This window comes from Sciurus vulgaris (assembly GCF_902686455.1).
Source record: "Sciurus vulgaris genome assembly, chromosome: 13".
Taxonomy (NCBI): Eukaryota; Metazoa; Chordata; class Mammalia; order Rodentia; family Sciuridae; genus Sciurus; species Sciurus vulgaris.
The window spans coordinates 99,960,592-99,985,061 of record NC_136474.1 but is presented as its reverse complement, the minus strand read 5'-3'; the positions used below and the strand labels follow the sequence as shown (position 1 = coordinate 99,985,061).

General features: G+C 60.1%; 1 protein-coding gene across 4 annotated transcripts in view; it reads right to left on the bottom strand.

Annotated features, from left to right (window-relative positions):
* NFATC1 (nuclear factor of activated T cells 1) overlaps positions 1 to 24,470 on the bottom strand; it is a 101,495-nt gene that overhangs the window by 35,535 nt on the left and 41,490 nt on the right. For all 4 annotated transcript variants that reach the window (XM_079109175.1, XM_079109177.1, XM_079109178.1 and 1 more), the window contains exons 4-8: positions 22,838 to 23,040; positions 21,200 to 21,372; positions 19,107 to 19,247; positions 8,998 to 9,053; positions 5,699 to 5,831 (exon numbers count right to left, since the gene is read on the bottom strand). In XM_079109175.1, the coding sequence (XP_078965301.1) occupies positions 5,699 to 5,831; positions 8,998 to 9,053; positions 19,107 to 19,247; positions 21,200 to 21,372; positions 22,838 to 23,040 (706 nt within the window). The remainder of the gene's footprint in view (positions 1 to 5,698; positions 5,832 to 8,997; positions 9,054 to 19,106; positions 19,248 to 21,199; positions 21,373 to 22,837; positions 23,041 to 24,470) is intronic.

Sequence of the window (24,470 nt, the reverse complement as noted above, 5' to 3'; positions counted from 1 at the left end):
GGGGGCGGTGGGCCCAGAGCCGGAGACGAGGCAGAGGACACAACCAGGGGGCAACTCCTGGCTCTGCTGGCAGTGCAGGCGCTGTCACATGGGAGGCAGGCGGCTGTCCTGGTGCGCAGATGGCAGGCGGAGGCCGGTGCGTGCTCCCTCCTTTGGAGCCCAACCTGCTTGGTGCTCCTCTGGCATTGACTCTCCCTGCTTGTGTTTGGTGGTCCACAGCCCTTAGGTTCTAACGGAACCACCGTCTGACCCCTTGACCCACCAGCACACTCCCTAAGGAGCCTAGGAGTAGCAGCCTCCCTGTCCCAGCTGAGCCCCACTCAGCAATTCCCTCAAAAGCTCAAGTGCCATCTTCCTCTCCTGTGAGTTTGGGGGTGTGCTCGCCCTGGTTCCTTCTCTCTGGTCCTCGGTCTCCAGGGCCATCCTCCAGCCTCAGGTGGAGGCACTCAGTGGGTGCAAGGGGAGCCTGCACTCCTGAGGGGTCGCCACCTCCAGGCCTGATCTCCTCCAGGCGCAGGGCGGCCTCTTCCAGAGCAGGGAGGGAGCTCTGTGTGGGAGTGGAGGGGCCGGCCTGGGAGGTGCGTGGACTCCTCACCTCCCTCCCCAGGCGGCAGCGTGGGGAGGGCGACACAGGCCCCTCCACTGAGTGAGGGTCACAGAGAGCCTGGTCAGGCTGTGCAGCTAGGGGAGGCTCGCTCCCACTACTCTGGGCAGTCCTGTGGCTGAGCTGGCTTGGGAAGAACGTGCCCGAGTTTCACAGGACCAGCCCACTACTAGCACAGTGGCCCCCGAGCACATGGCCAGCTGGCCCTGAGGCCTCTGGGGGTCGAGGGTGACAGGCAGCAGCCCTTGGGGATGCCCACTGGGGACTTATTCTGCTTTAAGAGGACAGTGCGGGGCACTTAAGTCCCCAGAATTAGCATGCCCTTCAGCCCCCAGGCACGTGGCCACACACCGCCTGGGGGGAAATATGGGCGGAGGGCCATGTCACTTGCTGGCAGGCTCAGAGGTGAGGGGAGGTCCCTGCCTTCAGCCCTGGGCCTGGGGCTGACACGCAGGAGGTGGGTGCCAATGCCAGAATGGCTGGGGGTCGAGGTGCCTGCAGCTTGTGTCTGCTGCACTGGCACTGGGCAGACGGGAGGCGTCCCAGGACGGCCTGGGAAGCCTCTGCCTGGAGGAGTCCTGGGCAGCCAGTCCAAGGCAGAAGGGCCCCTGGTGTGCTGGGCAGACAGGGCTGTCTGCAAACGTGAAGGGTGGGCTCCAACCCGGAGGCTGTGGGCTGTCGAGCAGAGATGCTACTGTCACCAGGGGTCGCAGAGTACACAGCTGTATCTAGAGAGGAGGCTGGCATGGAGGGGCCTGCAGGCCATCCAGCAGGTCGGGGAGGACTTGGCTGGACCCACACAGGCATGACCCAACTGATGCCCGGTGGCTGCCCAGCCACGAAAGCTTTCGATGTGAGAAAGGCTTTTGTGTTCGTGCTGGAGTACCTGCAGACAGGCCACCATCAAGGATGCAGGCCACTCACGTGAAGCTCAGTAAGGGCGAGGAGCCAGGAGCTGTGTCCGGCACCGAGGATCTGAGGTGCCCAGCAGCACACAGACTGAGAGGTGGCCACAGGGCTGTCTGGGTCTGCCCAGGTCTCACTTCCTCCCAGGAGAGCTGAACAAGTGCTGGAGACACTGTCAAGCATTCGGGACGACAGGAGATGACATCTGGTTAAGCTTCACATGCAGTGGACTTGGGGGAAGCCTGGAACGCTCCATGAAAAAGGTGAGGCCAGACAGTTGTGCAAGGACGTGGGGCCCAGTGGGCGTGCAGTGGGCAGGTCCTCATGCTGGGCACTGCTGTGCCGGCTCTGTCCACACCCTCCTGCCCTCCCCGCAGTGGCCAGGGCCCCCAGCATGCCCAGGCTGAGCCCCCAGGCAGGAACAGATGGCTTCTCCCGGCCTGAGTCTGTGTCACCACCGGGAAGAGGGGTGGGCTCAGCCAACCCCTGACCAGGTTAACTGCTGTCTGGGCAGCACTGGTGAGGACAAGCCCCGGAAGTGGTGCTGGGCCACTGGTGGGCTGCAGCCTGGTGTGCAGGAAGTTCACAGCCCAGCAGTCCTCGCTGGGGGAGCAGAAAGGCTGCAGAACCCTGGCTTCATTGCCAAACCCCGCTGACGCCCTGCTGGCACTGCCATGGCGTCTGACTGAATGAGGCAGAGACCAATTTCGTCCTTAGGTCACCCTTGCATGACCAGAGGCTTGTTAGTAACTATGAAGGAAAGAATGGGTTCGGTTCTCCAGCTCGCTCAGGTCCACATGCAAGGGCTGGAACCGTGGTGGTGAGGGGCCCTGAGGTCCAGAGCCAACTTCCCTGGTGGCTGCATCGCCTCAACAGGCTGACCACTGGGCTCTTCTACAGAAGCTGTTTCTCTGCCCCACAATCACAATGCGCCAGTCACCAGGTGACCCTCTGCAGGCTGTTCCCTGGGGTTCCGGTCACACAGAGGGTTCCCAACGAAGACAGGCACAGGGGCGCGGAGGCAGGTGTTCCTGGGAGCTGCAGTGGGGAGCCTCAGCTGCACCAGTGAGCCCAGGCGGGGCCTTGGGGTGCCATTAGGCAGCAACCACCACACCTTCAGCTGGAAAGAAGGGTCTCAAAGACCCAGCGGGCGAGATTTGTTTCCTTGTTTTAAAGAGGTGTTGGCTTGGGGGTGTAGGTTGGTTTTCCGTTCTGAAAAGCCCTGCCCTGTGGAACGGGTGTCAGGTTCTTCCCCACGTGGACCAGCAGCAGGACTCTGCAGCGGGAGCTCAGGCCACATGGATGCCAAGGGGAGCCATGGGAGATATCCCTCCGCTAGCCTGTGTCCTCTCTGCTTCTAACTGGTGTGTTGGGACCACAGCGCAGACCCATGGCCACTCCTGGCCGTCCATCCTATGACAGCACTGGGATGTCCTGGCAACCGCAACCAGACAGAAAGAGCACTCTTTCCTTTCAGCCACACAGAAGCAGTGACATTAGGAGACTCAGGAAGCCACTCTGTACACACGCAAGCTCTGCGGCCCTCTCCAGCTGTCCTGGTGGCCATCCCAAGGATGCTGGACTCCCACTGGCCACACACATTCCACTCCTGCTGTCTTACGTTCAAGTGGAACTTCCCCCACGACACGCTGGCCCCCAGAGAGGGTGAAGGGAGCCGCTGTCCTTCCAGGCCCACCACAGACCACATCCGACAGCTGGCTTGAGTGAGGAGGAGGGTGTGGCCAGCAGCCGTGCAGGCAGGCGTCACCGAGTTGCTGGGCGTTCATCTGCTGCCAAGTCTCCAGAGTTATGGTGGGGCTGAGTCAAGAAGGGAAGCTGGTGGCCATTGGCTGCCTTGTCCTCCCCACCAGGTACGAAGCTCTCAAACAGGGCTTGCAGATGGGACAGCTTTGTGGGAGAACGGGAGACAGGAGGTGGCTGGCGCAGCCCAGAGGAGCACCCCCACTTATCCCGACCTCAAAGGGAACGCGAGATGGATGGACTCCACCCACTGAGCGGGGAACAACTTTGCGGGGTTTGAAGGGATTCATGTCCATTTCTCACACCACTTGACAGCACAGTCTGTGGCTTTAAGAAGAGCCTGCCTGTTAGCAGAGGCACTGCATCAGCAGTGGACGCGAGGCCCATGGGAACCAGGCAGCGTCAGCAGCAGAGGTTCAGGAGAAAGGACACAGGCCAAGCGCCTACTGGCCAGCGAGCACCTCTGAGTTAAAGCCTCCGCTGCCCAGAACGTCCACCTGCCCAGGAGAGTCCTCTGAACCTGCAGCTGCTGGTTCTGTCACAGCAGGAGTGGTGCCTAGCCTCACACCTGAGGGACGGCGCGCAAGTGCCGGGCGGGGCCACCCTCCAGGGCCCCGCCCCAGCTCCGAAGCAGCAGGGGGCCTGAGCGGGCAGACAGGACGCGGGACACGGAAGCACCAGTTCTCCATCTGTTCATTTATTGTTTTAAGAAGCACATTAAGAAGCACAGCCAGCCACACCAGGCACTGGGTACTGCCGGGGATCCAGCCCACGCGACCCTGGTCTGATGGTGTGGAAACACAGCCCCCGAGACTGGGCTGGAACCAAAGGCTACCTGGGGGTTCCAAAGTGTGGGAGGCAAATGTCCAGGGGAGCAGGGTGCAGGAGGCTGAAGAGAGGCCAGGAGTGAATGGGGAGGGCTGTGCTGCAGAGGGGCTGCTGGGCGGGCCGTGGGCCTGCGGACATCATCACTGAGGAGCGAAGGAGGTGGAGCAGGGGCGCACAATGGGGCCTCAGCAGCTGAGGTGGGACAGCCCAGCGGGGGCACACACTGTGCCCACAGGCCTGTGCCTGCAGGAGGGGTGCTCTGTGCTCCAGCAGTCCCTGGGGCCAGCAGCAGAGGCTGCCGGGCACAGCACACAGGAGAGGGAGCATGCAAGCTCTTCCTACGCTGCTCAGGCAATTCTCTTGGGAGGGCTCAGATTCTCCTTAAAATATTCAAGTTTTGGTCAACCATGCCTGAAGTTTAATTAGGACCCAGTCATTACACTTTCCAGAAAAGAGTAAATATGTTCTTCGTACGCTCTATAGCGTGTTACCCAAGACTGGACTGGATGCGTGATGCGAGGCTCGAGGAAGCGCTGTGGTGGAGATCAGCACCGTTCTCCTGCCTGACGGCCCCACACTCTGTTACCAAGCCCAGCGCACTTCTGAGCTGGCACCGTGAATACCACCGGTCTAGTACCAACGGGACATTCTGGGCCTCTCACATTTAGGTAACTGAGCTTCAAAATGATCTTGATCTTGCTAGGATCACAGTGTGGCTCCATTTGCAAATAATTCTAGCATAAAACTTCCCTCTGAAATCATATGAATTGCTAAGGTTTTTCTTTTAAAAAGCTATAGTATCAAAAGATTTTTTTGACATAGCTGAGTTGACCCCAAAATACAATTCAATTCAGGATGAATTCTGTGTTCCCTGAACACACCCTGTCAACCCGAGTGGCAACTCGAGCCACACAGGAAGTTCCTGGCTGCCCTGGACACACCTTCCTTTTCTACTAGTTCAGGAGTGAGATGACAAACTGGTTTTTTTGTTGTTGTTGTTGTTTTTTTTTGTTGTTTTTTTTTACAAAACCCCCTAAAGTGGTGAAAAGATAAGCTGACTTGGGGTGAAAAGGAGTAATCCCCACATGCATAAAGGGATAGTCAGCTGGGTAGAAGGCATGTCCTGGGAAGGCCTCCTGCCACTGGGAGATGCCACTATGCATGGGGCCAGCTGCGGGGAGCGTCACCGCAGCACCGGACCGTTCTGCTCCCTGCAGCTGCCTCAGGCGCTGGCCGCGTGCTGAGCAGAGCTTTGTTTCTGAGGGACCCTGCAAAATGGCTGCCCCTCTCTGCTGTCCCCCTTACAGATCTGCAGGGTGTAGGCCCTGAGTGCACCTCAGCCTCTGAGTGCTGAGGAGCCCCGGCTGCCTGTCGCTTGGTCCAAGAAATATGCAAAACGAGAAGCAGTGATCCCCAAAGGTGCCAGTGATAAAGGAGACTCCACCGCAGCTTCCCTGGTCTCTGCGGGGACGATGACATACTGCTAACAGTCACGCACAGCCACACGCTTCCACAGCAGTCCTCCCAGCTCCTGCGTCTTTTAGAAAAAGCACCCCCTCTGCTCATTCTCGGCACTTAAGGTCAGAAAGGCAGCGTTACCGTTGGCAGGAAGGTAGGTGAAGTGCTGGTACTGGCTCCTCTTTCTCTTCCCGTTGCAGACGTAGAAACTGACTTGGACAGGGCTGGTTATTCTCTGGTTTCGGAAAGGTGGAATCTCGACCACCAGGGAGTTCTAGCAAGGGCACAGCAAAGAGGAAGCAGACATCAGCGCCTTTGAAGTGAGAAAGCATTACCCTAAGCACCTGCAGCTCCGTCGCCAGCTGGCTGCCTGGCGGGCTCCTGCAAACCGCCTCACCTTCCCAGAGTGCCTCAGACACAGCCCCTGAACATGTGGCCATGTGCTTGAGCCCTCATGCTCACAAGAGAGGCTGTCCTTGACTTCTTGCAGGTCTAGAAGCTGGCAACAGGGCGCGTAGCCCAAGAGCAAAACCATCAGGGCCCGCGTAGAACACCCACCAAAGAGAGGCTGCCTCTGGGTTAGGAGGGGTCTTCAGCAGACCTCAACACTCAAGGGTCAGTGACCTTTGGACGGGAGGGGCCACCATCTGTCAGATGGCAAGAGGTGCCTTTCCTCTTGGTGGCAAGGAGGAGGGCACGCTGGCTGGGGCCACCACCTTGGGGACAGCTCACCCAAGAAAAAGGGCAAGCAGCAGTGCACAGCCCAGGGCAGGGGGCAGTTCAGAGTACATGCAGAAGGAAGGGCAGGTCAGGGTGTTCTTGGCTTCCTTTTCATATTTTAAATGAGTATCCACAACCTTTTCACAGAAGTCATGCTCCTCCAAGGGCAGGTATGAACAGCAAGCCATGGATGCTAGGGACTGTGTGGGGAAAGCAGCCGGGCTCGGCATCCAGTTCCACCCCTGGGGGAGCCGTGGAAGGAAGGTGCCGTGGAGGCGGGTCTGCCGGGCATTGCACCAGGCTTGGTTTTGTTTCTGATCGGTGTTTTGGGTTAACAATTGAGAAATGTGTAAGAGAAGTTCATTGTAGCACTTCCTTTGTGAAAGTAATTAATTGTAGCAAATCAATTGACACAAAATAAAAAAATGAGTTGTGTTAATAAATCACCAACATTAGGATGAACTGCAGATCCAGCTCTCCCATTACAGATGAAGCCACTGAAGTAGCCACGCCTGCCACCAAGGAACCATGGGTACCGGTACCCAGCCCCCGCCTGGCCTCCAGCCCTGTGCCCACGTTGGCTCCAAGCAGCCTGTGGTGGTTGTTTTATAAACTTCATCCGTTTGGGGGAAGACGTATGTGGGTCTGCTCTGCCTGGGCACTCTGTGCCCTTATCAAGGACCACCTGGGAGAGATGAGCCCACTCGAAAAGGCGGAGGGTAGAGCTGGGGGCCTGTGCTTGGGCCCAGCAGCACAACCCTCTTGCACCACGAAGCCTGGGCCTCCCCAGTCCTGGCCACCTGGCTGAGGAGGTGCCACCCTCATTTGTACAGGGATGACATGGAGAAGAGATGCTGCCCAGGGGGAGCACCAACAGCAGTGGCCACCACTGTCCATGGTGGAAGAAGCACCTCCTCAGAGGACAAGAACAAGAAGAGACGGGAAGGAAACTTCCTACGCAGGCTGCAGGGGGAAGGAGGCAGGGTCGGGCCATCGCGAGGCTCTGTCCTGGGTGGCACAGCGGCAGCTCACCTCTCTAATCAGACAGGCCCTAGACAACAATGGTGCCCACACAGTTCAGCCTCTTGGAGCAGGCGAGGGAGCTCAGAGTGGGCACAGGGGGCCCGGGGAAGGAGCACGGCTACAGAAGGCACAGCACACCTGTGGCCTGCTTTGGAAAGATCCCATGCTGAGCGTGGTGCTTGGTGATGGGCAGGCACCCAAGCTGCGTACACAGCCTGGCCCCCGTCTGCACACCACACGTGTGTGCACTCCACCCTGTGGCCTGACTCCTCCTCAGGGGCTCCCCAAGGGCAGGCTGGCAGCAGTGGCCCAGGAGTGGACACTGGCTCCACAAGGGGCCCCGCACCACCCTGGTGAGGTCCCATCCCACACCAGGGAGGACCTTCCATCTGACAGCCAGAGGAAAGGCATCCTGGGAGTGATCAGCACGAGGAAAGGTGCTGGGGACGCAGACTGACAGAGCTACCCGTGAGGACAGGCAAGGGGCTGGGCCAACACACATGGGCAATGAGAGCCTCACTGTGGGAGCTGCGGCCTCCTGCCAGACAGGGTCAGCAAGGCACACCAGCCCAGTGTTCCCATTCACTGACTCCAGCTATCCAGTGTTCAGGGACAGCCGCAAGGGAAAACATCCTTCACTGAAGTGACACTTCTTAAACATTTAATTTCCATTTATATACTCTAGGTGCAGGCAAGGCCTACCCCAGGCCCCTGTGCACGGGAATGGCCATCAAGCACTCCCGTAGTGGTCAGGGATGTGAGCTACAGAGCTTGGGAGACCTCTGGACTTCTTCCAAATCTATTTTCTGGGCCCGATGTGTTTCAGGACTCAGCAGAACACTCTTCAGTGAAAACTCACTTTAAACGACAGTGGTCTACACGCCATCTAAGGCGAGACCCAAGCACATGAGGTCTCCACAATGCCCAATTTTCAGGAAGAGGTGCCCAATGAAGACAGAGGGTTGGGGGGGGGGGCCACATTCAAGCCAGAGGGCAGCCTCAACTGCAGACAAAAACCAGCCCAAGATGCGCCTCGGAGAAGCAGGGACTGCTTTTGGGCAATTGTCTTATGCAAATAGCCATGGTCAAGAGGCAGGTTGGAGACGCACTGATGACATCAGCCACAGACCACACCACGCAAGGACACAGCTGTGGCACGCCCAAGTCCACTGGTCTGTCGGCAATCTGTTGAGTGGACCTGGGCAGTCTGGTTAGGGCTGCTCTCCCAGCTGAGCGGAGTTCAAAACAAGAGGGTGCTGAGCAGCCAAGGTGTTCTCTGGAGAGGTGGCAAGTCACTGCCAAGCTCTGGGGAGGGCACGTCACGGGCTGTGTGGCATGCACGGGCAGGGCTGGGCGCCCACAGGATGCTCAGAATACCCATCTCCCAGGACACAAGGAGGCAGGTCCAGAGTCGCTGCGCTCCTGCTGGGTGTCTCTCCTGGGGGCGCCTCAGAGCCTGGCCCATGTCACTCAGGAGCAGGCTCCTAAATGAGCAGCCTCAGGCCATCAGCCTCCTGTCTTCTGGTCACTGCTACCACCCTGACTCTGCCTGCTATTTTGCATATGATAGCACTTGTTTTCACAGTGTCCACTGACTGTTTATTACTGCTTCCGTTTATTGTCTGCATTGCTTCATTTTAATAAACAGGAACCACAGCCCCCTGGGCCCTGCTGGTAGAGGACTAAGGGATACTCACTGGTCTGCACAGGTCTCTGTCAGTCTTGGCTTCCATCTCCCAGACGTGATGGCCATCTGGAGGAAAGGACAGGAAGAAGTCTGTCACTTGAGGGGGAAGCCTGTGCTGAAAACCCAGGAGCAGACACCCCAGCCTGCACTGGTCAAGGCAGCACTCTGCGCATCCCGGGGCAGCCGGAACTGAGGGAGCCCACGCTGGGCTCCTTCCAACCTGGCCCACCGCCATGGACCCCCCAGTAACCCTGCCTGTGACCCATCAGCATCTTGGACCAATCACAAAAGGCTTTCTGCACCTGGCGCTCCTCCAGAGGAAGCAAAGCAGAGGAGCAGGTGACCCCCATCCTGGCCCCACTCTGCCACCCACACGGGACCTGCCAGCCACCCTGTGTTTTGGGAGCAGAATTTGGAGCCAGTGAGGTTCCAGCTCTGCTCAGAAGACCAACTGGGAAGTAAGAAAAGCCTTTCTGTGAAGACCTCTTGCCACACTGGGGACACAAAAATGCAAAACACATGGTATTTTTAGCCCTAGCCCAGTGGCCGTTTGCATGTTCTAAGAGAAATAAAAGGCTCTGGAGGAGCAGTGAAAGAGCTCATTGTTCTCAGCTGGCCACGAGGCGTGGCCGCTGGGGACGCTCTGCCGCTGGCAGGCCACCGTCTCCAGCCCCTCCACGGGCACACTACCTGAGCTGGTCACCACAAGCCGGTGGGCGGCCACCCCCTGGAGGCCCTTTTCCTCCCCAGTGCTTTTCTTCTCCAAAATGGAGTCGGTTCCCAGGATGAGCTGGTATGGGCTCCCTCCCTCAGCACGGCAGAAAACGTGTATCTGTTACAAACCTACATTATTGATAGAATCTCCTTTCCCTTCATGCCAGGCAAGGCAGTGGGTGGAGGGTGGCGGCCAAGTGTGGAAATGTGAGTCACCAGAGGCCCTGAGAGCCACCCAGCTGTACCAGGGCCACACGCCTGAGGCCTCAGTGCAAATCCCCCACCAGATGCATCCACGCAAGGGTCACTTCTGAACCCACCGCCACCCTCCTGGAAGACAGCAAGAGCCTGGGGGCGCCCGGCCGCTCCTCGGCAGCAGCTCCTGAAGCCGCACACAAATAGGCCTGGCAAATAAGCATCGGTAGCACCAGCCACATGTGTAGACGCCCTACACAGGGTGCGCCAGGTGAGCTCCTGTGCACGGCTCCTGGGTGGCCAGACCTCCCCTTCCTGGGACTGGGGCGTCACCTCCTTGGCACCTTTAAAGCAACTTCTGAGTCTTCTTATGACAGAGCCTGAGTCTGTCCCAAAAGCACAGGTGTGGTCACCTGTCCGCAGGGCCTGTCTGGAATCTGAGGCACAGTGGAGTTTCGCCAGGAACTCTCCCAAGGAGGTGCCAGCCTGTGCTGGGTACAGGGCTGCAGTACAGGCAGGGACAGCACACGTCACAAGCCCAGGAGGAGACGCTGTTGCCGCATCACCTCCGAGGACAGCAGGACTCAGTGTGCCATCGGCCCCCTGCGGCAGGGCTGCCCGCCACAGTGGTGTGCTCTGCAGGCTCAAACCTGTAGCAGACGGCAGACCAAGGGCAGGCGAGCAGGTGGGCACTGAGGAACTGGGCACGCGGGAGGACAAGCACCTCCCTGCTGTGCCACGCGGGCCTGTGGGGTGCACATCAAACTGCCCACAGGGAGTCCTGCAGGCCGCCACGGGAGCAGGCTCCACGGCACACCTGTGTCAGGTCATGCCAGCTTCTGAGACGTAGCATGCCCATCTTCCTCTGGCTCGCTGCCCACCCCAGGAGGCAGGTGGCATGCTGTCTGGGCACTGCACTGGGTGTGCCCAAGTCCCCACGTGTGGAGCGGTGTAGGGGACCCGGGTTCCCCCATTTCTGAAGGACCATGGGCTGTCCATCAAAGGCAAACGCTTCTATGGACAGAAATGAGGCGTGGTGGGGCGTCTCAAGCACAGACAAAGGTCGGGGCACGGCGAAGGGCCGCAGGCGTGTGCCAGGAGCCGCAGAACCACCACTGCACACCACCACTGTGCCCGCCGTGAGGCTGGCTGCCGCTCCCGGGGCAGCCGCGCTCTGTGAGCCGGAGGCTGGCGGGAGGGCAGGCTGCCCTGGAAGGGCTTTGTGTGCTCTTATCAGGAGCTCCCTGGAGCCTCGGGAGGAAGCTGTGCCCGAGTCCAGAAGCAAAAACGTTCCCGATCATTAGGGAATTCCCTGAAGCATGAGTCACCGCAAGGCTTCCCCGCCACACCCGGGAAGGTTTCCACACAGCCCGCCCGCAGGCCGGGGGCAGCCTCCACAGGCCGCCGGACGCCTGCGCGGCTCAGAGGCCAGTCACACGCCGGGGCCAGGATCTGAGGCACTGTTTCCATGTGTGGAAGGCGCCGTGCTCAGCGCTGTCGGCTGGGTGAGGCCTCGCTGCTCACGGCCTGGGCAGCCAGAGGAGAGGTCCTAGTGCCCCAGCTCTGTGAGGGGCTGGGTGACACCTAACAGAGGCATCGGCAGGCACATGGGGGCAGAACTGGGAGGATGGCACGGATGAGGAGCCTGAGTACTGACCTGTGCTTATGCCCACTGCCTCACTGCCATCCCAGCGAGACATGCCAAGCTCTCCACCTGCGTGTGCCTGCCACCTGCTTGGTCTGTCCCCATAGGTCTATGACCTCCTCAGCAGGACTCCAGAGAGGTGGTCCAGCCACTTGGGAAGCAGCCCAGCAGGCTCCCGACACTGAACATGGAGTCGCTGTGTGGCTGGCAGCTCCCCCGGAGGGTGGACCAGGAGGACACACATGTCTATGGGAATGTGCCCACAGAAGGCCATGGCAGCCTGGACCACACCCTCACACAGGGTGGCACGGCCAGCGCCCACGCCTGTGGAGCAGACTGGCCAGTGTGGTCCAGCCACCAAGGCGCTCCCTGGCCATGGAGGAGAGTGAAGAACAGACACCTGCATTGACAGACAACCCTGAGGACAGAGCTGTGACAGCAGCCAGACACAGGCAGATGCAGGGGACAGGGCTCCATGGTGGTGGGCTGGGCTGGCTGCTTCCGTCTGCCTCCCTCGCAGACAAGGCCTGTGGGGTAGGCTGTGGCAGGAGCGTGTGAGGCCAGAGGAACCGGGGGCCAGCCTGGCTCTTGACTGGGGATGGAACCCGGGTGCTCTATCTGTGAGCTACAGGCCTTTTTATTTTGAGACACAGCCTCACTGAGTTGCTGAGGTTGGCTTGGAATTTGCCATCTTCTTGCTTCAGCCTCCCACGTGACTAGAATTACAGGCATGGCCACCACGCCCAGCTCAGGCCCACTCTCCATGACAATGCACACCACTAACTAACGAGGTCCTGGAGAGCCACCATGATCCCTCCAGCTGCACCCCACACCCCAGCACCACCCGCGGTAGCCACCCTGCCACGCACACCTTGGGGAGACACAGCCACACCCACAGCACAGCAGGCCAACAGTGTGGATCCAGCAGCAGCTCAAGGTGCAGGAGCAGGAAGCCCACACTACAGGGACCTGCGCTGCAAGTGGCCACGGAGGCCAAGGCGGGGCACCGCTGCCTGGTGGAGTCCTGGGACTCGGGGGCCCAGCTCCTCCTTGCTTGGGACCCTAGGTGCTCAAGGGAAGCCCCAGGTCAACCCAAGGCCTACCTGCCACTCCCACCCTACGGTGGGAAGCAGCAGTTCTGGGGCCATAGGAGTCAAGCTGAGCTGCCCATCATCTGCCCTGCCCATCCCACTCACCACTGCTCTCTGCTCTGGACTCTGACCTCCAAGGTCAGCCACAACCCCACAAAGAAGCCAAGCCCCCCGCCCCCAAGTTTTGGGGCTTGGCCATCAGGCTGGGGCCGGGGCTGGGGCTGGGCTGGGATCAGCTGGCTGGGAGGCAGCCAGGCAGCTCCTGCCCTGCCCAGGCCAGGATGTGGCCAGGCTCATCGTTTCTGACCCGAGTCCATTCCTCCTGAGCCTCTGAGGCACCAGCCACCTGGAGGACCATGGGACAGGGCCTTGGCTCTGGGGCCAGGGCAAGAAAAAGCTTGCTTATGCCAGGGTGAGTCCTTTGGGTACGCCACCCTTCCTGGAGTCCTACAGCCCCCCGGGAGGTCCCACCAAGGTCGCACTCCGGTGAAAAGCAGCGGCACGGATGTGCCCTCCCACTCCGCTTTCCCTCCCTGTGGGCAGAGAAGTAGGGCGCTTTCCCAAGCCCTCAAGGACGCAGGTGAACAGCAGGTGCCCCAAGGTCGGAGACCAGGGAGGGTGCAGAGGACCACCAACATGTCCACTGCTGAGCAGAGGCAAGGTGAGGCCACTGGCCTGGGAGTCCCAGCTGTGCGGAGGGCAGGAGAGGTAGAGGGGTCCCCAAGGCCATGCCTGCCACAGGAGCCCAGAAGGTGATGGTCCTGGACCCATGCTCCCGCCTCGCATGCATAACAGAACCAGTACCCACACAGGCATATCACACACACGGACACACCCACACGTGTGCACACACTGACACACGACCACACACCCAGCACTGCTCACTTTCCAGGCCGGCTTGGCGGGGACACCCTTGTATGACAATGCCCCCTTAGGCCTGTGCTTGAACAGTTGCAGACTTCAGAAAGAAACAGCAAAAAGACTGTCAGGGCCGCGCAGTGCTGGGGTGCTGTTTCCCAGCTGCTCTGTGAACTTGCAGGGAGTGGGCAATGACCCCTGGATGGTCGGTTCTCTGGGACAGAAGAAGCAGGCCTGGGAAAAGCAGAGCACAGTTCTAGGAGCACATCAGGGGGCTGTTCTCCTGGATGGACACTAGGACATCAAAGAAGAGTACGGCCGCAGCCACTGGGGGGACCAGGGGCCAGGGCTCTCTGTGGGCTTGGGGTCAGGGCTCTCTGCTGGCTTGGGGTCAGGGCTCTCTGTTGATTTGGGGTCAGGGCTCTCTGCTGGTTTGGGGTCAGGGCTCTCTGTTGACTTGGGGTCAGGGCTCTCTGCTGGTTTGGGGTCAGGGCTCTCTGCTGACTTGGGGTCAGGACTCTCTGCTGACTTGGGGTCAGGGCTCTCTGCTGGTTTGGGGTCAGGGCTCTCTGTTGACTTGGGGTCAGGGCTCACTGCTGACTTGGGGTAAGGGCTCTCTGCTGGCCTTGGGGTCAGGGCTCTCTGCTGGTTTGGGGTCAAGGCTCTCTGTTGACTTGGAGTCAGGGCTCTCTGCTGGTTTGGGGTCAGGGCTCTCTGCTGACTTGGGGTCAGGACTCTCTGCTGACTTGGGGTCAGGGCTCTCTGCTGGTTTGGGGTCAGGGCTCTCTGTTGACTTGGGGTCAGGGCTCTCTGCTGGCCTTGGGGTCAGGGCTCTCTGCTGGTTTGGGGTCAAGGCTCTCTGTTGACTTGGAGTCAGGGCTCTCTGCTGGTTTGGGGTCAGGGCTCTCTGCTGACCTAGGGTCAGGGCTCTCTGTTGACTTGGGGTCAGGGCTCTCTGCTGACTTGGGGTCAGGGCTCTCTGCTGGCTTGGGGTCAGGGCTCTCTGCTGGTTTGGGGTCAGGGTTCTCTGCTGGTTTTGGTTAGGGCTCTCTGCTGACTTGGGGTCAGGGCTCTCTGTTGACTTGGGGTCAGGGCTCACTGCTGACTTGGGGTCAGGGCTCTCTGCTGGCCTTGGGGTCAGGGCTCTCTGCTGACTTGGGGTCAGGGTTCTCTGCTGGTTTTGGTTAGGGCTCTCTGCTGACTTGGGGTCAGGGCTCTCTGTTGACTTGGGGTCAGGGCTCACTGCTGACTTGGGGTCAGGGCTCTCTGCTGGCCTTGGGGTCAGGGCTCTCTGCTGGTTTGGGGTCAAGGCTCTCTGTTGACTTGGAGTCAGGGCTCTCTGCTGGTTTGGGGTCAGGGCTCTCTGCTGACCTAGGGTCAGGGCTCTCTGTTGACTTGAGGTCAGGGCTCTATGCTGACTTGGGGTCAGGGCTCTCTGCTGACTTGGGGTCAGGACTCTCTGCTTGTTTGGGGTCAGGGCTCTCTGCTGACTTGGGGTCAGGGCTCTCTGCTGGCCTTGGGGTCACGGCTCTCTGCTGGTTTGGGGTCAGGGCTCTCTGCTGGCCTTGGGGTCAGCGCTCTCTGCTGGTTTTGGTTAGGGCTCTCTGCTGGCCTTGGGGTCAGTGCTCTCTGCTGGTTTTGGTTAGGGCTCTCTGCTGGCTTGGGGTCAGGGCTCTATGCTGACTTGGGGTCAGGGCTCTCTGCTGACTTGGGGTCAGGGCTCTCTGCTTGTTTGGGGTCAGGGCTCTCTGCTGACTTGGGGTCAGGGCTCTCTGCTGGGCTCTCTGCTGGTTTGGGGTCAGGGCTCTCTGCTGGTTTGGGGTCAGGGCTCTCTGTTGGCTTGGGTCAGGGCTCTCTGCTAGCCTTGGGCTCTCTGTTGGTGGGGTGGGACCTGACTCTGCTGAGTTTTTCATTGGTCAGGCTGTAGGGGTCTGGGCCTCAGTCAGAGCTCTGGGCAGTCAGTGTGCCAGGTGTGTTTCCTCATGTGCCCACTGCCGTGTCTCCCCTTAACCTTGATACACAGAGGCCCTGGGTCTGGGCCTGCATCCAGGAGGCTGGCACCTCCTCTGCTGCCCCTCAAGCTCCTTCCCTGTCAGACATCTGCCCATCTGGAGGAGAGAGGGGGTCCAGGGAGGGAGAGCCCAGTCATCCTGGCCCCAGCGCACCTGCCAAGTCAGGGTGGCCTCAGAGGTAACTGAGGCCAGAACCTCACTGAGCTCAGCCACTGTGGCCACCACAGGCCAGGGTCGGCTGCAGCCTGTGTGGAGAGTCCTTTCCACAGCAGGCCTCGTCCTGTCCTCAGAAGACGGCGCAGAACAGAGAGCGGCCTTACAAAGGGAGCTGCCTTCCAGAACCAGCAGCACGTCCACTGAGGTCTCGGGAGCCCGGGCCTGTCTCTGAACAGAGGGCCAGCTGCAGCTTCCTGTGGGCTCCCAGCAATTTCACTTAACCGGGCATGCATGAGCCTTGCTGTGCCAGATGTTCACACACCCACACACGCACACTGGCCTGAAGAGGCACAGCCATCCTCAGGGGCGGGGGCTAGGCCCTCACTCATGCTGTGCATATCAGCGTCTGGAGTTGGTGGCCCCCACACCGCCAGGCGCTCTGACCCGACCCGTGGCCAGCAGGTGACCACCTCAGACTGCACACCACCCCTCGGCTTCCTGGATGCATTCTCCACCCACTTTCATGACCAGAAATCACCCTCTGATGCAGAGGCCTAAACCTTTGGCCTAACTCCTTGAAAGACAGGCTTATTTCAACCCGCAGGCCATTTGCATGACACGGGTAGAGGAGAGCTATGGCGTGTTCCCCAGCTTTGTCGTGGGGAACCAGAGCTGACCTCTTGCCACCCTTGCACTGCTGACCACACAAGCCACAGGAAGGGCCCATGTCGGGTTTGGGGGCCCTCCCCAGCTGCCGAAGGCAGTGGCAAGATGAAGGACAGGTAGAGCTCTGCCCTTGCTTGCTACCCCTGCCTGCAGCCCCTACTGAGCCCTGCGGGGCTGTAGCACCCACCAACCTGGCCTCAAGGACACAGAGACACTCTGTCAAGCATGTAAAAGCTCCAGCTGCAGCGCTGCGGGCCAGCCTGGTAAGAGCATGGGCTGCCAGCAAGGCAGGCCAAGGTGGCCAGTCCCACACAGAGAGGCGTGCCCCAGCCAACCTGATCATGGCCAAGGTCCAAACAAGGAGCATGCACAACACCACAACCAGCTGTGCTCTGGGAACAAGCAGGGGAGACAGGATGGCCCTCGGGACACCAGCCCCACCTGCCCACGCACAGCTTCCCGCCTTGTGCTGCCACTAGCGACCATTCAAAAACAGAACTTTGAAAATGGACCTGAGGCCTCACCAGAAGACTGATGAGAAACTGTGTTTTAATTTTGAGTTTAGTGGTTTCTCAAAATAAGAAAGAAAAGCTGTGACAAGCTCATCACCAAGGAGCAGAGCAGAGCCCCAGGTGCCTGGAAAGCCGCGTTGAGGAGACCATGTGGACAATGGCCCCTTCTTTGAAGACATAATTTGCACACAGTCTGTCTGAATATGAGAACAAAGCGTATGCGCTGGCGAGAGGCACAGCTGCAACATTCCCCTGTCTGAGGTCTACGCATTTGCTGCACGCCTTCTGTACGCTGGACATGGGCTACTGCTACAGAGTGGACAGCTGCATGGCCTGCTCAGGGCAGGGAGGTGGGCAGCGCCAGTTGGCTGGCCTTGAGCCCCAGGTGTGCACGAGCGAGTGGCCTTCTAGAGGCAGCCACTGCACTGAGCAGTGAGCAAGAACGAGCCAGTGGGGGGAAGGCACTCCCAATGTGGGGCAGCCAGGAGAGGCTGATGAGTGACACCCAAGTGGGCAGGTGACCACGCCTCACTGCCGCACTCTGTGATGGGCTCTGACCCACGGGATGGCGCTGGCCGCCAAAGGCAGACCCATAGGCACTGTTGCCCTTTGCAGCCACAATCAGGGTATCTGCACAGGAAGCCCCTCCCAGGCCTCCCTCCCAGACCTCCCCTCCCAGGCCTCTCCTGGCCTGAAGAGCCATCGACAAGCAGATGGGCACCAGAGCCCTGCAGCCCTGCCACGACCGTGCAGGCACCCAGGCACCTTGCAAACACCTCAGGGCCCAGAGAGCAAAGTGTGGGTCTTGCGCTTCTGCTGCCAGGGCATGAAGCACTCCAGAGTTGGCTCCTCCAGAGAGGCCGGGCAGTGCGGTCCTCCTTGCCGCACCTAGGTGGGAGTTCACTGTAATTTAAGAGGTGTTCTTCAATTATGTGCATGATTGCAGAGGTGAGCCAGGCTGGAGGCGAAAGCTCTCCAGGCCCATGTTGATTGGAGTGCTTAAGTTTCTTGCAAACTGTACAAAATCAAGGCCCCATTGTGGAGACCAAAAGCCTCTGGCTGTCGGTGATTAGCCTAAGTACAGGACTGCCACCCTCATGAAAATTCCAGTTGGTAAGTACGAAAAAGGGTAAAAACCACTAAGCCACCAGCCTTGTATGGGTGCCGGGGGCGGGGGCAGCATCCTGGGAAAGGTCCTGGGAGCGGAAGAGGGGTGCCCAGGAGGGACTGATCTGGGCACAGACCCCACTTCCAAAGCAACATTCCAAACAGTCCTGTGGACAGTGGGGTCCACAGGCCTCTGCTGGGACCTGGTGGAGGCAAGAGCCTCTGGGCCACACACACTCAGCCTCAACTGTCAGACACACCTATGAAGCTGATCCATCCTTCTTTGAAACCAAGTGTCTATGAACACAGGCTCTTCATCTTTAATCAGCAGCAGCCCCTGGCCAGCCTCTCTGGTCAACCCAGTGTCCCAAAGCACAGGCCTCCACCTGTAGCCAGAGAAGTCCCCACTGTCTTGGGACAGTCAAGTTCCTGACCCCAGGACAGCAGTCATCACAGGTCACACATAGCCACAAGCATGATGGCCCAGGAAAGGCAATGCTGTTTAGGACACCCTCAGCCTCGCTTAACGCTGCACCAGAGACCAGCCGTGCCTAAAGCCAGGGCCACAGACGAGAGTGAAGTGGATGCTCCCGTACTCCCCAAGGGCTCCTTGGGCAGCCTGGGCCTCCCAGGACTGTGGGTATGGGGGACTCACATGCACACACACATGTGGCCATGGTACGGGGGTCACCAGCAACAGAGAAGAAACAGCAGCTCTGGTCTGTGGCGTGCACCAAGGTGAGCAGGCCCGCCCACTCACGCCCACCCAGCTACCACCCACCTCTCCGAGGAGGCCCCAGGGCTCTCCCAGAGGCGGCAGGGGAGGGGCTCCACAGATGTGGCCAGCGGGGAAGGGCTAGCCAGAAGTCAGAGAGGTGCCGGCCCGGGTGCCCCTCCAGCGGATGAGGACCCACAGCTGAGCAAGACAGCGCTGGGCACACCTCCCCAGGCCTCCTTTGATGCTGATAGCAGAATCAGCGAGGAGGCAGGATGCCCACCTGCACCTCTTCCAGCAGACAGGCACGGGTCACCACGGACACACAGGGCCACCCGCCACGTGCAGACAGAGGTACATGTGGCAGGAGGGCCTGTGCCCACCGAGCAGAACCTACTCCCACCAGTGCCCCAGCAGGAAACCCCCGCCACTGTTCTCAAGGACACACCTGGAGCCTTCTCCACGAAGATGACCTTGGAGTCCTGCAGGAAGTTGTGACCTGACAGAATCATCTTCTTCCCACCACCAACAGGGTGGCTGTCCATGCTCTGCTTCTCCACAAGGGGCAGCTCCTGGGCCGAGCGCTGGGCTGTGGATGAGAGGACAGTCAGAGCCCGGACTCCCTCTCTGTGGGGAGCATGGCGGGAGGCTAGTGCCCCAGAGAAGCTGCTATCTGACAGGACTGCCCAGAAGAACGGCAGCTGCCCAGTCCCTAGTGATACCTGTGGAAAATAAACAAATCCCCAAAGTCAGGCGGCCTGGGAACAGGGCTGAGGAAGAAGCCATGCACGGCCACTGCCATGCCCTAGACACAGGGCCTGCAGGTGCCTGCAGGAGGTGTCTTACCACCTCACAGAAACCATCCCTAGGAGTCCTCATTGCCTCCAAAGTGACTCCTCTCCAGACACTGCCCACAGACCCTGACCCAAAAAGTCCTAATTCCTGAGTGCCCAAGAAAACTGATATGCACACTAGACCACCCCTCAAAATAACCTCTATAAACCCAGGCCTCTTCTGTGTTCAGGGGCTCAGCTTCCACCAGGGAAGTGGGTCCATGGGCGCCATTCCATCCCTGCCTCCCCGCTCCCATGAAGCTCGGTTCCTGAGTGAACGGCTGAGCCGACTCTGAGGTGCGCGGCTGTCCCGTCTTTTTGTGCTGACACCCAGGGTCTGTGACGGCTCAAACCACAGGATGAAGGGTAGACTGCTCTAAGTACGCCTGCCAGAATCACTGCAGACTCGCGAAACACTACATTTGTGGTAAAAACAGAACACTGTCCTCAGAAGCTGGAAGCAAGTTCACCCTGACCCCAGTGCTGGCCCTGGAACCAACACCGTGAGGCCTTGTGGCCTGAGGCGGGGGACCTACAGTGGCTTAGGAGAAAAAGCAGCAGCCAGGAGCCTTCGCCTTGAGACCAGGGCTTGGGCCATTCAGAGCAAGGGCTGGGGCCCGAGCGGAGCGGGCTGGGGGCGGGACACAGGAGTGGGCAGCAGTGAGTGGACCACACTGGTGCAGCGAGGCCTCAGGCAGAGGAGCTGGCGAGTTTCTGAGTTAGCCACATGGAGGGGAGATGCTCTCCTGGTGGGGAGGCTGCCCTTTAGGTGACAGGGGCACAGAGGTGGAGAAAGCAGCGGACGGCATGGGGACCAAGGGTGGGCAAAGCCTGAGGGCCCCCATGAGCCCAGATCCTGCTGAGGATGGCATGGGGCCCTGGGAAGCAGAGAGGACAGGAGGGCACACTGGTGCAGAGGTTCTGTGCAGAGCTGACCGGTGCTGCAGCTGCAGAGGAAGGCTGGAGCCTGCCACTGGCCCTCCCCAGCCGCCTCGGCTGGCCGCCACTGCGCCTGAGGTCAGGAAGCACACAGGCCACACACAGATGGGAGGGACAGAAGCCATGGCAGCAGGGAGGATGGTGTCACTCAGGTTTACATCATCCAAGCTCGGGGCCCGGCGAGCGCTGGCTGACCTGCCGAGGCCCTGGGTTGCATCCCCAGCACTGCAAACACACATGCACACCCACACAACACTCACACACTCACGCACACTCTCTCTCACACACACACACCCTCTCTCACACACCCCCCCACACACCCACACACTCTCACACACACACATACACTCACACACCCACACACACTCTCACGTGCATTTAGGTTTGGGCAGTGCCAAAACCCTTTCTTAAGTTTCTGGAACATGAAGTCAGAGTGGACTCTGATGCGGCCTCTGCCAACATGCAGCATGCAGGCTGACTTTCCACTCCACTCTGCCCTGCAGGGCGAGTCAGGAAAGCCAGGGTCCGGGGTGGGCTCTGCACTAGCCCAGCTGCCCAGGGGCGTGCAGCTCAGCAGGACCACTCATGGTCCACAGACAGCTGGCCTCAGTGGCAGGGAGCAGGTGTCCCCAGGAACGCATGCTAAACTAGACACGCGACGGGCTCAGCTCCAAGTCCACACAGGCGAGGGAAGACAGGCCAGAGGACAGCGCTGGAGGCCAGGCTGCCTCTGACCTGCCCTGGAGGAGGCGCCCTGAGGTCTACTTACAGCATTCGATGGGGTTTGAGGCGACCTGGAGGGACAGTGTCCTGCCGCTGGGCTGTGGGATGTGGACTCGGAAGACCAACCGCACCCGGGTGTTCTTCCTGCCTATGTCGGTCTCTCCTTTCCGCAGCTCGATGTCAGAGTTTCTGAGCTTCAGAATCCCAGCACAATCAATGCTGCCCAAACAAAATGCCACGCCTCTGCTTTGGTCACTGACGCCTGAACCTGAGCTGCCCAGCCTCCTGTGCCCAGCCAGCCCCACCAGCCTGGCGAGCTCTTGGGCTCTGCCCACCTCCCCAGGAGAGGGAGCAATCGAAGGCCCTTGCCCAAAGCAGGACGGGATCCTGGCGACACAGCTACAGTGGGCCTGAGGCAGCCGTGTGGATGCAGCCAGGACCTTCTGGACGCCTCGGGCCTCTGTCCCAGCGGCAGCAGAGCCCCAGACCTGCCACGGACCTGCCGCCTCCTCCATGCGTCCCAGCTCCCGAGGCCTGGCCACTACTGCCCTTTCTCAAGCACCCTCGCTTTCTCTGAAGACCTTTCACTGGAGGCTCCAACGTGGTGATTGGTTCACATCGAGACCCCATACTGTGCTCCACATGCAGATTCTCCACGCAATGGAAGCCAGTGCTTCTTCCTCCACCAGCTAAGACTCAAACTTGGGTGGCGGCCGAGGGACCAGCGCACCCTCTGGTGGCCAGGGGACCCCACATCTGCACCAGCAGCTGCAAGTGTGCCACTGGGCATCGGGAGGAAGGAGCAAGTCCCACCCCCGTGGCAGGACAAACCTCTCCACACCGCCTGGCCCTGGCAATCCCTGGGAGATGGGTTCAGGGCAAAGCGCGGTGAGCCCTCGGACACACACAGAGCCACGGCGGTGGGAAGGCCGCTCCTGGTCTCGACGTGGAGGGTTCACGAGACGTGAATGCCACGGTGAAGCCCTCCAAAGCCCTGTGTCAGCAGCAGGACCTCATTCTCTACTCTCTACTCTGCCACTCGGCCATGCCGTGCCAGCCTCCTGACTGCCCAAGGGTGCCCGGCAGACTCCTGCACCGTGGCCTTTGCACATGCCACTGAGGGCCTGCACGGCCAGCCCCTCGTGTGTCAGCTCCCTGCCACCTGCCAGAGATGCTGCCCTGAGCATCTCTATGTCCCTGGGCCCCAGGATGAGGCCAGTCCCTGGGGAGCCCTGCTGTGTCCACTGGGGCTGCGTTCAGGGCTGATGGCCTCAGCGCTGACCCTCACTGCTCACAGAGTACACTCGGCCCTCTTGCAGGAGTCCACGAGCCCACGTCTCCATGGCACACCCCCTCCTGCTGCACACAGCAGGTCTGGCTGCACCTGGGGATGGTCACACAGCAAAGCTGCCACTCACGGCGCTGAGATGGGCCCAGGGTCTGCGTCTCAGGCTTCCTTTAATTTGCACTGCTGTATTCAGAAGTAAATAGGAGTCGTGTTTAGGAGCTAAATGGAGACTGGGGGAGGTTTTCGCAGCTGTGTAATTGAGACTTATTCTAGAGAGCAACATACACAGAGGCCGAAACCCCACAAAGAAGCAAATCCGTTGTCAACTATTTGTGAAGCTTGTTGGGCCCCTGCGCAGGCACCAGGCCCAGGGCTGTGGGGCCCGCGGCCGCTTACATGGCTCTCATGTTGTTTTCCGGCAACAGCGGGACCTCCAGGACCTTGGTGTTGGACAGAACGGCCTCGTGGCTGGTGGTGGACACTGTTTTCCCTGTGATCCGGTGGACCTGGTAGAAGGCGTGGGGCCGCAGCAGGCGGTCGTCGGCCGTCCCGATGAACAACTGCAGCGTGAGCGGCTCGCTCTCCACGTATCCGTGCAGCTGGCAAGAGAACAGAACTCCCACTGAGACCAAGCGCAGAGCAGCCGGGGACAAGCCAAAGGCAGGCAGGCGCTGAGGCAGGAGGAGGCGCTGGGTCCTCCGCACCCAGCAGCCCCCTCTGTCCTGTGGCCCCACTACTGGTGCTTTCCAGTGGTGCTCACAAAGCGTCCCTGTCCTGGGACACACAAGTCAGCCTGCCAGCATGCCCGTTCCCACTTCCACACTCACAACATGCATGCACACACGTGTTCACACACCTGCACACACGTACACCCCTCAGGCCTGTGCTGACCACGACACTCCTGCAGCCTCCTCTGCCCAGGTAAAGCTGCTGGCCTGTGGAGTCCACACCTCTCCCCACCTCCTTCCTACGTGGTCCCTGGTCCTGGGAAAGCAAGGAGCCCACGAGGGCGTGGAACAGGCACCCCAGCTCCCCAGGGACAGGGCCTGTTCTGCGTTCAGCTACCAGAGCTGGGCACATGCAGAGCCCATGCTGGCAACAAGCAGCGCGTGGAACCAGGCCAGGCCAGGTATCCCTCTTACAACCAGCACCCTGCGCCTCACCTCCCTTAGAGGAGCTGCAGCCCCACCGCCTGAACCTAGGCCTGCTGAGGTCGGGTCAGCAGGCCATCAGCAGCCAGGGGCAGACCCTGCGTGGCAGAACGCCCACGGACATTCCCATCATCCCTGCACTCAGCGGGGTCGCTGGTGCCGTACGGCCTCAAGAGTACTAGGCCCAGGACCCACGTGCCTGGAAGGAGAAGTGGCCCAGAGCAGGCCCAGGGCGCCAGGTGTGCCTGCAGTGTGGCCACCAGCCCGTGCTACACTGCACAGGAGCCCACACCTGGGCCCCTGTGCTGACCAGTCACCTTGGGGGTTAGTGACCAGAGCTTGGGAGGCAGACGTGGGGCTGCTGGACCCTTGTCACAGGCTCAACCTGGTCTCCCCGGGCCCCATGTGTCTCCTTCAGCAATGAGTCGCCATCGTGGAACCATTTGCTCTGCTTCCAACACCACCACTCAACCACCAGCCAACTCTGTGTGCAGAGGTGATTACACCAGGAATAGGGCATCTCACCCTTAAGGCAAGTGCCAGGGGCAGGTGGCCAGGCCAAGTTCCACCAGGCAGCCCCACTCGGAGCCTCCTTCTGAACTCGCACATGGGGCCATGTATTAGGGGTGCAGCAGGAGGCCCTGCAGGTGAGCTCACCCCGTGAACTCTTCTTGCTCCTGGCATTAGCCTCAAGTCCCTAGCCACATGCAATGCCAGCAGCAGAGTGAGGCGGTGCTCCCCTGGGCGAGTCACAGTCATGGGAACCCCATTCATGCTTTTTAGGGGGGCAGAAACACTGAGCTGCAGCTGCAGGAATGGCCAAGAGCTTCAGCCAGCAGCTGAGGGGTTGCTCTCTGCAGGGGATCCAGTGTGGCTGT